The 13378-nt window shown below is 52.6% G+C and overlaps 1 protein-coding gene across 1 annotated transcript in view; it reads right to left on the bottom strand.

Annotated features, from left to right (window-relative positions):
• The window catches only part of LOC124013898 (steroid 17-alpha-hydroxylase/17,20 lyase), a 53583-nt gene extending 40446 nt beyond the window's left edge, over positions 1-13137 (bottom strand). The window contains exons 1-5 of the mRNA XM_046328449.1: positions 12741-13137; positions 9951-10071; positions 9016-9154; positions 8693-8790; positions 2285-2416 (exon numbers count right to left, since the gene is read on the bottom strand). Of these exons, the coding sequence (XP_046184405.1) occupies positions 2285-2416; positions 8693-8790; positions 9016-9154; positions 9951-10071; positions 12741-12988 (738 nt within the window). The 5' untranslated portion in view covers positions 12989-13137. The remainder of the gene's footprint in view (positions 1-2284; positions 2417-8692; positions 8791-9015; positions 9155-9950; positions 10072-12740) is intronic.
• Positions 13138-13378: the final 241 nt, after the last annotated feature.

Raw genomic sequence — 13378 nt, 5'->3', positions numbered from 1 at the left:
CTGATTTCTGATTTTTCTGCACATTTGTCACACTTTCAGATCATCAAACACATTTAAATATTACACAAGGATAACCCAAGTAAACACAAAATGAAGTTTTTAAGTGATCATTTTATTTAATAAGGGAGAAAGCTATCCGAACCTTCATGGCCCTATGTCACAAAGTAATTCCCTTGTTAAATCATGAATTTACTGTGGTTAATAAACATTTTTGGAAAGCTGAGTTCAATTTCACTAGCCACACCCAGACCTGATTACACCCAGACCTGATTACACCCAGACCTGATTACACCCAGACCTGATTACACCCAGACCTGATTACACCCAGGCCTGATTACACCCAGACCTGATTACACCCAAGCCTGATTACACCCAGACCTGATTACTGCCAGGTCTGATTACACCCAGACCTGATTACTGCCAGGTCTGATTACTGCCAGGCCTGATTACTGCCAGGTCTGATTACTGCCAGGCCTGATTACTGCCAGGCCTGATTACTGCCAGGTCTGATTACACCCAGACCTGATTACTGCCAGGTCTGATTACTGACAGACCTGATGACTGCCAGGCCTGATTACTGACAGACCTGATTACTGACAGACCTGATTACTGACAGACCTGATTACTGACAGACCTGATTACTGACAGACCTGATTACTGACAGACCTGATTACACCCAGACCTGATTACTGACAGACCTGATGACTGCCAGGCCTGATTACTGACAGACCTGATTACTGACAGACCTGATTACTGACAGACCTGATTACTGACAGACCTGATTACTGACAGACCTGATTACTGACAGACCTGATTACTGACAGACCTGATTACACCCAGACCTGATTACTGCCAGGCCTGATGACTGCCAGACCTGATTACTGACAGACCTGATTACACCCAGACCTGATTACTGCCAGGCCTGATGACTGCCAGACCTATTGAATCAAGAAATCACTTAAAGAGAACCTGTCTGACAAAGTGAAGTAGGCCAAAAGATCTCAAAAAGCAAGACATCATGCCGTGATCCAAAGAAATTCAGGAACAGATGAGAAACAAAGTAAAGTAATCTATCAGTCTGGAAAGGGTTACAAAGCCGTTTCTAAAGCTTTGGTACTCCAGCGAACCACGGTGAGAGACATTATCCACAAATGGAGAACATTTGGAACAGTGGTGAACCTTCCCAGGAGAGGTCGGCCCACCAACATTACCTCAAGAGCACAACGACGACTCATCCAAGAGGTCACAAAAGAACCCACAACAACATCTAAAGAACTGCAGGCCTTACTTGCCTCAGTTAAGTTCAGTGTCCATGACTCAACCCTAAGAAAGAGACTGGGCAACAATGGCATCCATGGCAGAGTTCCAAGGTGAAAACCACTGCTGACCAAAAAGAACATAAAGGCTCGTCTCACTTTTGGAAAAAAAACATCTTGATGATCCCCAAGACTTTCGGGAAAATATTCTGTTTACTGATGAGACAAATGTTGAACTTTTTGGAAGGTGTGCGTCCCGTTACATCTGGCGTAAAAAGTAACACAGCATTTCAGATAAAGAACATCATACTAACAGTCCAATATGGTGGTAGTGTGATGGTCTGGGGCTGCTTTGCTGCTTCAGGACCTGGATGACTTGCTGTGATTGGTGGAACCATGAGTTTTGCTCTCTACCAAGAAACCCTGAAGGAGAATGTCCGGCCATCAGTTCATGACCTCAAGCTGAAACGCACTTGGGTTCTGCAGCAGGACAAGATCCAAAACACACCAACAAGTCCACCTCTAAATGGTTTAAAAAAAAAGGTTTTGGAGTGGCCTAGTCAAAGTCCAGACTTGAATCCGATTGAGATGCTGTGACCTTAAGAACGGTTCATACTAAAAATCCCTCCAATGTGGCTGAATTAAAACAATTCTGCAAAGAAGAGTGGGCCAAAATTCCTCCACACCGATGTGAAAGACTCAGTGCCAGTTAACGCAAACGCTTGCTTGCAGTTGTTGCTGCTGAGGGTGGCACAACCAGTTATTAGGTTTAGGTGGCAATTACTTTGTCACATTGGGCCATGATGGTTCGGATAGCTTTTTTTCCTTTAATAAATAAAATCATCACTTAAAAACTGGATTTTGTGTTTTCTTGGGTTATCTTTGTGTAATATTTAAATTTGTTTGATGATGTTGACAAAAGTGCAAAAAAAATCAGAAATCAGGAAGGGGGCAAATACTTTTCCACAGCGCTGTACGTCTCAACAACCTGTTCACCTATTGGTATCAGTTGTGTGTGAGTCTCCTACCCGTAGCCAGGGGAAGATGTCAACTAGCCCTCCTCTAGCGATGGTCTGGACGATACCGTCATTGTATTCCATCACAGTGGTCAGCTCAGGGTCACCAGGTTGGTAGGTGGAGCTGAACACCAGGGTACACACCTAAAGATCAAGGATCAAAGGTCAGACATGTTTATTCATATGGTGGTGATATACTTAGACTTTTAATATCCAGCAAGTCAGAAGACCTCTGTTACAAGGGAGACCTGGCCAAGAGGGAGACCTGGCCAAGAGGGAGACCTGGCCAAGAGGGAGACCTGGCCAAGAGGGAGACCTGGCCAAGAGGGAGACCTGGCCAAGAGAAAGACCTGGCCAAGAGAAAGACCTGGCCAAGAGAAAGACCTGGCCAAGAGAGAGACCTGGCCAAGAGGGAGACCTGGCCAAGAGGGGGACCTGGCCAAGAGAAAGACCCGGCCAAGAGGGAGACCAGGCCAAGAGACAGACTTGGCCAATAGGGAGACCTGGCCAAGAGGGAGACCTGGCCAAGAGAAAGACCTGGCCAAGAGGGGGATCTGGCCAAGAGAAAGACCTGGCCAAGAGAAAGACCTGGCCAAGAAAAAGACCTGGCCAAGAGATAGACCTGACTATGATGGAGACCTGGCTAAAAGGGAGACCTGGCTAAGAGGGAGACCTGACTAAGAGGGAAACCTGACTAAGAGGGAGACCTGACTAGGAGGGAGACCTGACTAGGAGGGAGACCTGACTAAGAGGGAGACCTCCACCTCTGGCCTGCTCGCCTCCCTACCACTGAGGAAGTACAGTTCCCGCTCAGCCCAGTCAAAACTGTTCGCTGCTCTGGCTCCCCAATGGTGGAACAAACTCCCTCACGACGCCAGGACAGCGGAGTCAATCACCACCTTCCGGAGACACCTGAAACCCCACCTCTTTAAGGAATACCTAGGATAGGATAAAGTAATCCTTCTCACCCCCACTCCCCCCCTTAAAATATTTAGATGCACTATTGTAAAGTGGCTGTTCCACTGGATGTCATAAGGTGAATGCACCAATTTGTAAGTCGCTCTGGATAAGAGCGTCTGCTAAATGACTTAAATGTAAATGTAAATGTATGAGACCTGACTAAGAGGGAGACCTGACTAAGAGGGAGACCTGACTAGGAGGGAGACCTGACTAGGAGGGAGACCTGACTAAGAGGGAGACCTGACTAAGAGGGAGACCTGACTAAGAGGGAGAACTGACTAGTAGGGAGACCTGACTAAGAGGGAGACCTGACTAAGAGGGAGACCTGACTAAGAGGGAGACCTGACTAGGAGGGAGACCTGACTAGGAGGGAGACCTGACTAAGAGGGAGACCTGACTAAGAGGGAGACCTGACTAGGAGGGAGACCTGACTAGGAGGGAGACCTGACTAAGAGGGAGACCTGACTAAGAGGGAGACCTGACTAAGAGGGAGACCTGACTAAGAGGGAGAACTGACTAGTAGGGAGACCTGACTAGGAGGGAGACCTGACTAGGAGGGAGACCTGACTAGTAGGGAGACCTGACTAGTAGGGAGACCTGACTAGGAGGGAGACCTGGCCAAGAGAAAGACCTTGCCAAGAGGGAGATCTGGCCAAGAGGGAGACCTGGCCAAGAGGGAGACCTGGCCAGGAGAAAGACCTGGCCAAGAGGGAGACCTGGCCAATAGGGAGACCTGGCCAAAAGGGAGACCTGGCCAAGAGGGAGACCAGGATAAGAGGGAGACCTGGCCACGAGGGAGACCTGTCCAAGAGGGAGACCTGGCCAAGAGGGAGACCTGGCTAAGAGAAAGACCTGGCCAAGAGCTAGATCTGGCCAAGAGAAAGACCTGGCCAAGAGAAAGACCTGGCCAAGAGAAAGACCTGGCCAAGAAAAAGACCTGACTAGGAGGGAGACCTGACTAGGAGGGAGACCTGACTAAGAGGGAGACCTGACTAAGAGGGAGACCTGACTAGGAGGGAGACCTGACTAGTAGGGAGACCTGACTAGGAGGGAGACCTGGCCAAGAGGGAGACCAGGCTAAGAGGGAGACCTGACTAAGAGGGAGACCTGACTAGGAGGGAGACCTGACTAGGAGGGAGACCTGACTAGTAGGGAGACCTGACTAGGAGGGAGACCTGGCCAAGAGAGAGACCTGACTAAGAGGGAGACCTGACTAGGAGGGAGACCTGACTAGTAGGGAGACCTGACTAGGAGGGAGACCTGGCCAAGAGGGAGACCTGGCTAAGAGGGAGACCTGACTAGGAGGGAGACCTGACTAGGAGGGAGACCTGACTAGGAGGGAGACCTGACTAGTAGGGAGACCTGACTAGGAGGGAGACCTGGCCAAGAGAGAGACCTGACTAAGAGGGAGACCTGACTAGGAGGGAGACCTGACTAAGAGGGAGACCTGACTATGAGGGAGACCTGACTAGGAGGGAGACCTGACTAGGAGGGAGACCTGGCTAAGAGGGAGACCTGACTAGTAGGGAGACCTGGCGAATAGGGAGACCTGACTAAGAGGGAGACCTGGCCAATAGGGAGACCTGGCCAAGAGGGAGACCTGGCTAAGAGGGAGACCTGACTAGGAGGGAGACCTGACTAGTAGGGAGACCTGACTAGTAGGGAGACCTGGCTAAGAGGGAGACCTGGCCAAGAGGGAGACCTGGCTAAGAGGGAGACCTGGCTAAGAGGGAGACCTGGCTAAGAGGGAGACCTGGCCAAGAGGGAGACCTGGCTAAGAGGGAGACCTGACTAGGAGGGAGACCTGGCTAAGAGGGAGACCTGACTAGGAGGGAGACCTGGCTAAGAGGGAGACCTGACTAGGAGGGAGACCTGGCTAAGAGGGAGACCTGGCCAAGAGGGAGACCTGGCCAAGAGGGAGACCTGGCTAAGAGGGAGACCTGGCTAAGAGGGAGACCTGGCTAAGAGGGAGACCTGGCCAAGAGGGAGACCTGGCCTAGAGGGAGACCTGGCCAAGAGGGAGACCTGGCCAAGGGAGACCTGGCCAAGAGGGAGACCTGGCCAAGAGGGAGACCTGACTAGGAGGGAGACCTGGCTAAGAGGGAGACCTGGCCAAGAGGGAGACCTGGCTAAGAGGGAGACATGGCTAAGAGGGAGACCTGGCTAAGAGGGAGACCTGGCCAAGAGGGAGACCTGGCCAAGAGGGAGACCTGGCCAAGAGGGAGACCTGACTAGGAGGGAGACCTGGCTAAGAGGGAGACCTGGCCAAGAGGGAGACATGGCCAAGAGGGAGACCTGGCTAAGAGGGAGACCTGGCCAAGAGGGAGACCTGACTAGGGGGGAGACCTGGCTAAGAGGGAGACCTGGCCAAGAGGGAGACCTGGCTAAGAGGGAGACATGGCTAAGAGGGAGACCTGGCTAAGAGGGAGACCTGGCCAAGAGGGAGACCTGGCCAAGAGGGAGACCTGGCCAAGAGGGAGACCTGGCCAAGAGGGAGACCTGGCCAAGAGGGAGACCTGACCAGGAGGGAGACCTGGCCAGGAGAAAGACCTGGCCAAGAGGGAGACCTGGCCAATAGGGAGACCTGGCCAAAAGGGAGACCTGGCCAAGAGGGAGACCAGGATAAGAGGGAGACCTGGCCACGAGGGAGACCTGTCCAAGAGGGAGACCTGGCCAAGAGGGAGACCTGGCTAAGAGAAAGACCTGGCCAAGAGCTAGATCTGGCCAAGAGAAAGACCTGGCCAAGAGAAAGACCTGGCCAAGAGAAAGACCTGGCCAAGAGAAAGACCTGGCCAAGAAAAAGACCTGACTAGGAGGGAGACCTGACTAGTAGGGAGACCTGACTAGGAGGGAGACCTGACTAAGAGGGAGACCTGACTAAGAGGGAGACCTGACTAAGAGGGAGACCTGACTAGGAGGGAGACCTGGCCAAGAGGGAGACCTGGCCAAGAGGGAGACCTGGCTAAGAGGGAGACCTGGCCAAGAGGGAGACCTGACTAGGAGTGAGACCTGGCTAAGAGGGAGACCTGGCCAAGAGGGAGACATGGCCAAGAGGGAGACCTGGCTAAGAGGGAGACCTGGCCAAGAGGGAGACCTGACTAGGGGGGAGACCTGGCTAAGAGGGAGACCTGGCCAAGAGGGAGACCTGGCCAAGAGGGAGACCTGGCTAAGAGGGAGACATGGCTAAGAGGGAGACCTGGCCAAGAGGGAGACCTGGCCAAGAGGGAGACCTGGCCAAGAGGGAGACCTGGCTAAGAGGGAGACCTGGCCAAGAGGGAGACCTGGCCAAGAGGGAGACCTGGCCAAGAGGGAGACCTGACTAGGAGGGAGACCTGGCCAGGAGAAAGACCTGGCCAAGAGGGAGACCAGGCCAATAGGGAGACCTGGCCAAAAGGGAGACCTGGCCAAGAGGGAGACCAGGATAAGAGGGAGACCTGGCCACGAGGGAGACCTGTCCAAGAGGGAGACCTGGCCAAGAGGGAGACCTGGCTAAGAGAAAGACCTGGCCAAGAGCTAGATCTGGCCAAGAGAAAGACCTGGCCAAGAGAAAGACCTGGCCAAGAGAAAGACCTGGCCAAGAAAAAGACCTGACTAGGAGGGAGACCTGACTAGTAGGGAGACCTGACTAGGAGGGAGACCTGACTAGGAGGGAGACCTGACTAAGAGGGAGACCTGACTAAGAGGGAGACCTGACTAAGAGGGAGACCTGACTAGTAGGGAGACCTGACTAGGAGGGAGACCTGACTAGGAGGGAGACCTGACTAAGAGGGAGACCTGACTAGGAGGGAGACCTGACTAGTAGGGAGACCTGACTAGGAGGGAGACCTGACTAGGAGGGAGACCTGACTAAGAGGGAGACCTGACTAAGAGGGAGACCTGACTAAGAGGGAGACCTGACTAAGAGGGAGACCTGACTAGTAGGGAGACCTGACTAGGAGGGAGACCTGGCCAAGAGGGAGACCAGGCTAAGAGGGAGACCTGACTAAGAGGGAGACCTGACTAGGAGGGAGACCTGACTAGGAGGGAGACCTGACTAGTAGGGAGACCTGACTAGGAGGGAGACCTGGCCAAGAGGGAGACCAGGCTAAGAGGGAGACCTGACTAGGAGGGAGACCTGACTAGGAGGGAGACCTGACTAGGAGGGAGACCTGACTAGTAGGGAGACCTGACTAGGAGGACCTGGCCAAGAGAGAGACCTGACTAAGAGGGAGACCTGACTAGGAGGGAGACCTGACTAAGAGGGAGACCTGACTAGGAGGGAGACCTGACCAGGAGGGAGACCTGACTAGGAGGGAGACCTGGCTAAGAGGGAGACCTGACTAGTAGGGAGACCTGGCGAATAGGGAGACCTGACTAAGAGGGAGACCTGGCCAATAGGGAGACCTGGCTAAGAGGGAGACCTGGCTAAGAGGGAGACCTGACTAGGAGGGAGACCTGACTAGTAGGGAGACCTGACTAGTAGGGAGACCTGGCTAAGAGGGAGACCTGGCCAAGAGGGAGACCTGGCTAAGAGGGAGACCTGGCTAAGAGGGAGACCTGGCCAAGAGGGAGACCTGGCCAAGAGGGAGACCTGGCCAAGAGGGAGACCTGACTAGGAGGGAGACCTGGCTAGGAGGGAGACCTGGCTAAGAGGGAGACCTGGCCAAGAGGGAGACCTGGCTAAGAGGGAGACATGGCTAAGAGGGAGACCTGGCTAAGAGGGAGACCTGGCCAAGAGGGAGACCTGGCTAAGAGGGAGACCTGGCCAAGAGGGAGACCTGACTAGGAGGGAGACCTGGCTAAGAGGGAGACCTGGCCAAGAGGGAGACCTGGCTAAGTGGGAGACATGGCCAAGAGGGAGACCTGGCTAAGAGGGAGACCTGGCCAAGAGGGAGACCTGACTAGGGGGGAGACCTGGCTAAGAGGGAGACCTGGCCAAGAGGGAGACCTGGCTAAGAGGGAGACATGGCTAAGAGGGAGACCTGGCTAAGAGGGAGACCTGGCCAAGAGGGAGACCTGGCCAAGAGGGAGACCTGACTAGGAGGGAGACCTGACTAGTAGGGAGACCTGACTAGGAGGGAGACCTGGCTAAGAGGGAGACCTGGCCAAGAGGGAGACCTGGCTAAGAGGGAGACCTGGCTAAGAGGGAGACCTGACTACGAGGGAGACCTGGCTAAGAGGGAGACCTGGCCAAGAGGGAGACCTGGCTAAGAGGGAGACCTGGCTAAGAGGGAGACCTGGCCAAGAGGGAGACCTGGCTAAGAGGGAGACCTGACTAAGAGGGAGACCTGACTAGGAGGGAGACCTGACTAGGAGGGAGACCTGACTAGGAGGGAGACCTGGCTAAGAGGGAGACCTGACTAAGAGGGAGACCTGGCCAATAGGGAGACCTGGCCAATAGGGAGACCTGACTAAGAGGGGCAGCTAAAAACCCACTACAGTGCTTACAGCCAACACATAGATATCAATAACAATAAGTACCACATTGGTGACAGCTCTCATCAGAGGAGGATCAGGGTCAATAGCCTGCCCCCTGCTGGCCTGGAGGTCACAGCACAGCGCCTCCACTGCCTCTAGTACTGGACACACACACACACACACACACACACACACACACACACACACACACACACACACACACACACACACACACACACACACACACACACACACACACACACACACACACACACACACACACACACACACACACACACACACACACACACACAAATGTAGAAGACAAACAGATACAGTATTTGAACACACACACATGCGTGCATACACACACACCTTGGCCTCACCGATGCTCTGTAGTTTGGTGGTCCCCTCTCCGAACAGGGTAAAGGAGTTGTGTACTAGTCTGCGGTGGGTCTTCCATAGAGGAGAGTAGTCAGAGAACGCTATGTCCTTACCCCCCCGGGTCAACAACTCTGTAGTCAACTGGGGAGGAGGGAGAGGAGATTAGAGGAGAGGAGAGGAGAGGAGAGGGAGAGGAGAGGAGATGAGAGGGAGGGAGAGGAGAGGGGGGAGAGGGAGTGGAGAGGGAGGGAGAGTAGTCAGAGAACGCTATGTCCTCCCCCCCACCCCCAGGTCAACAACTCTGTAGTCACTTGGGGAGGAAGAGAGGAGAGGAGAGGAGAGGAGTCAGAGAACGCTATGTCCTCTGGTCTGGGCAGACAGAGGGATGCTGTATGTCTGGTCTGGGCAGAAAGAGGGATGCTGTATGTCTGGTCTGGGCAGACAGAGGCATGCTGTATGTCTGGTCTGGGCAGACAGAAGGATGCTGTATGTCTGGGCAGACAGAGGGATGCTGTATGTCTGGTGTGGGCAGACAGAGAGATGCTGTATGTCTGGTCTGGGCAGACAGAGGGATGCTGTATGTCTGGTCTGGGCAGACAGAGGGATGCTGTATGTCTGGTCTGGGCAGACAGAGAGATGCTGTATGTTTGGTCTGGGCAGACAGAGGGATGCTGTATGTCTGGTCTGGGCAGACAGAGGGATGCTGTATGTCTGGTCTGGGCAGACAGAGGGATGCTGTATGTCTGGTCTGGGCAGACATAGGGATGCTGTATGTCTGGTCTGGGCAGACAGAGAGATGCTGTATGTTTGGTCTGGGCAGACAGAGGGATGCTATATGTTTGATTTGAGGAAAGCCTGAAACAGCTAATATCCTGTCCTTTAAATTCAGCAGTAATACAACTCAGACTATATGATCTGCCTCTGGGTTGTGGTTCACCATCTTGGGTCTCCCAGCGAAGTCCTTCCCTCTCTGCAGTAGCACCTCTCTGGCATGCTGGTAGGTGTTTACGACCACTGTGTAATGAGGGCCCAGGTACAGGGCATACAGTGGGCCATACCTTACACACACACACACACACACACACACACACACACACACACACACACACACACACACACACACACACACACACACACACACACACACACACACACACACACACACACACACACACACACACACACACACACACACACACACACACACACACACACAGTTATGCTAAATGAGGTCATTTAGTCACTTTGTTAACCAACTTCTACAACTAAAGTAGAGGCATACTGAGAGACAGAACAGGCAGTAGGTTCTGACACCAGGAGACAGAACAGACAGTAGGTTCTGTCTGACACCAGGAGACAGAACAGACAGTAGGTTCTGACACCAGGAGACAGAACAGACAGTAGGTTCTGACACCAGGAGACAGAACAGACAGTAGGTTCTGTCTGACACCAGGAGACAGAACAGACAGTAGGTTCTGACACCAGGAGACAGAACAGACAGTAGGTTCTGACACCAGGAGACAGAACAGACAGTAGGTTCTGACACCAGGAGACAGAACAGACAGTAGGTTCTGACACCAGGAGACAGAACAGACAGTAGGTTCTGACACCAGGAGACAGAACAGACAGTAGGTTCTGTCTGACACCAGGAGACAGAACAGACAGTAGGTTCTGACACCAGGAGACATAACAGACAGTAGGTTCTGTCTGACACCAGGAGACAGAACAGACAGTAGGTTCTGACACCAGGAGACAGAACAGACAGTAGGTTCTGTCTGACACCAGGAGACAGAACAGACAGTAGGTTCTGACACCAGGAGACAGAACAGACAGTAGGTTCTGACACCAGGAGACAGAACAGGCAGTAGGTTCTGACACCAGGAGACAGAACAGACAGTAGGTTCTGACACCAGGAGACAGAACAGACAGTAGGTTCTGTCTGACACCAGGAGACAGAACAGACAGTAGGTTCTGACACCAGGAGACAGAACAGACAGTAGGTTCTGACACCAGGAGACAGAACAGGCAGTAGGTTCTGACACCAGGAGACAGAACAGACAGTAGGTTCTGACACCAGGAGACAGAACAGACAGTAGGTTCTGACACCAGGAGACAGAACAGACAGTAGGTTCTGACACCAGGAGACAGAACAGATAGTAGTTTCTGTCTGACACCAGGAGACAGAACAGACAGTAGGTTCTGACACCAGGAGACAGAACAGATAGTAGTTTCTGTCTGACACCAGGTGACAGAACAGACAGTAGGTTCTGACACCAGGAGACAGAACAGACAGTAGGTTCTGACACCAGGAGACAGAACAGACAGTAGGTTCTGTCTGACACCAGGAGACAGAACAGACAGTAGGTTCTGACACCAGGAGACAGAACAGACAGTAGGTTCTGTCTGACACCAGGAGACAGAACAGGCAGTAGGTTCTGACACCAGGAGACAGAACAGGCAGTAGGTTCTGACACCAGGAGACAGAACAGACAGTAGGTTCTGACACCAGGAGACAGAACAGACAGTAGGTTCTGACACCAGGAGACAGAACAGACAGTAGGTTCTGACACCAGGAGACAGAACAGACAGTAGATTCTGACACCAGGAGACAGAACAGATAGTAGTTTCTGTCTGACACCAGGAGACAGAACAGACAGTAGGTTCTGACACCAGGAGACAGAACAGATAGTAGTTTCTGTCTGACACCAGGTGACAGAACAGACAGTAGGTTCTGACACCAGGAGACAGAACAGACAGTAGGTTCTGACACCAGGAGACAGAACAGACAGTAGGTTCTGTCTGACACCAGGAGACAGAACAGACAGTAGGTTCTGACACCAGGAGACAGAACAGACAGTAGGTTCTGTCTGACACCAGGAGACAGAACAGACAGTAGGTTCTGACACCAGGAGACAGAACAGACAGTCTGACACCAGGAGACAGAACAGGCAGTAGGTTCTGACACCAGGAGACAGAACAGACAGTAGGTTCTGACACCAGGAGACAGAACAGACAGTAGATTCTGACACCAGAAGACAGAACAGACAGTAGGTTCTGACACCAGGAGACAGAACAGACAGTAGGTTCTGACACCAGGAGACAGAACAGACAGTAGGTTCTGACACCAGGAGACAGAACAGACAGTAGGTTCTGACACCAGGAGACAGAACAGACAGTAGGTTCTGACACCAGGAGACAGAACAGACAGTAGTTTCTGTCTGACACCAGGAGACAGAACAGACAGTAGGTTCTGACACCAGGAGACAGAACAGATAGTAGTTTCTGTCTGACACCAGGTGACAGAACAGACAGTAGGTTCTGACACCAGGAGACAGAACAGACAGTAGGTTCTGACACCAGGAGACAGAACAGACAGTAGGTTCTGACACCAGAAGACAGAACAGACAGTAGGTTCTGTCTGACACCAGGAGACAGAACAGACAGTAGGTTCTGTCTGACACCAGGAGACAGAACAGATAGTAGTTTCTGTCTGACACCAGGAGACAGAACAGACAGTAGATTCTGTCTGACACCAGGAGACAGAACAGACAGTAGGTTCTGACACCAGGAGACAGAACAGATAGTAGTTTCTGTCTGACACCAGGTGACAGAACAGACAGTAGGTTCTGACACCAGGAGACAGAACAGACAGTAGGTTCTGACACCAGGAGACAGAACAGACAGTAGGTTCTGTCTGACACCAGGAGACAGAACTACATCATCCTACCTGTGTCCCAGCTCTGTGAAACGCAGATGAGGGGGCTGGTCTCCCATCAGACTCAGGAGACTCCCCAGGAGAGGGAGGGAGGGGAGGCAGGGTAATGGGGGGTAACTAGGGGGGTGAGAGTCTCCCCCTCCCAACCTCATCACCCCTTTGAGCAGGAGACAGGCCGTAGCTCCAGCTAGGACCCACAGCAACAGAGTGGTAGGACAGACTGATAGAACAGACACCACTAGTCCTCCGGATGCCATCATGTAGCCACAGAGTGATGGAGCTGGAGGTTCCAAATGTCCTTTTGTTCCTTCGTAGTTTGATCTTTGTTCCTGTGTAAATATGAATGTGAGAGAGCAGCAATCCCGAAGGAACTGACTAATTGACTGTTCTGGTACAACTGACTAGCTATCTGAATCCTGGACCTAGAAGGGATTCTCTCTCTCTCTCTCTCTCTCTCTCTCTCTCTCTCTCTCTCTCTCTCTCTCTCTCTCTCTCTCTCTCTCTCTCTCTCTCTCTCTCTCTCTCTCTCTCTCTCTCTCTCTCTCTCTCTCTCTCTCTCTCTGTGTCCTTCCATCCCTCCGCCCCCTCCACCCTCTTAGCCAGGCGACGTCACTGAGCCTTGAGGGGTTACGGGTCAGGGATGTGGTTTA

The sequence above is a fragment of the Oncorhynchus gorbuscha genome, linkage group LG25 (assembly GCF_021184085.1).
Source record: "Oncorhynchus gorbuscha isolate QuinsamMale2020 ecotype Even-year linkage group LG25, OgorEven_v1.0, whole genome shotgun sequence".
Taxonomy (NCBI): domain Eukaryota; kingdom Metazoa; phylum Chordata; class Actinopteri; order Salmoniformes; family Salmonidae; genus Oncorhynchus; species Oncorhynchus gorbuscha.
Note: the sequence above shows the minus strand (reverse complement) of the source record. Positions and strands in the feature narration are given on the sequence as shown.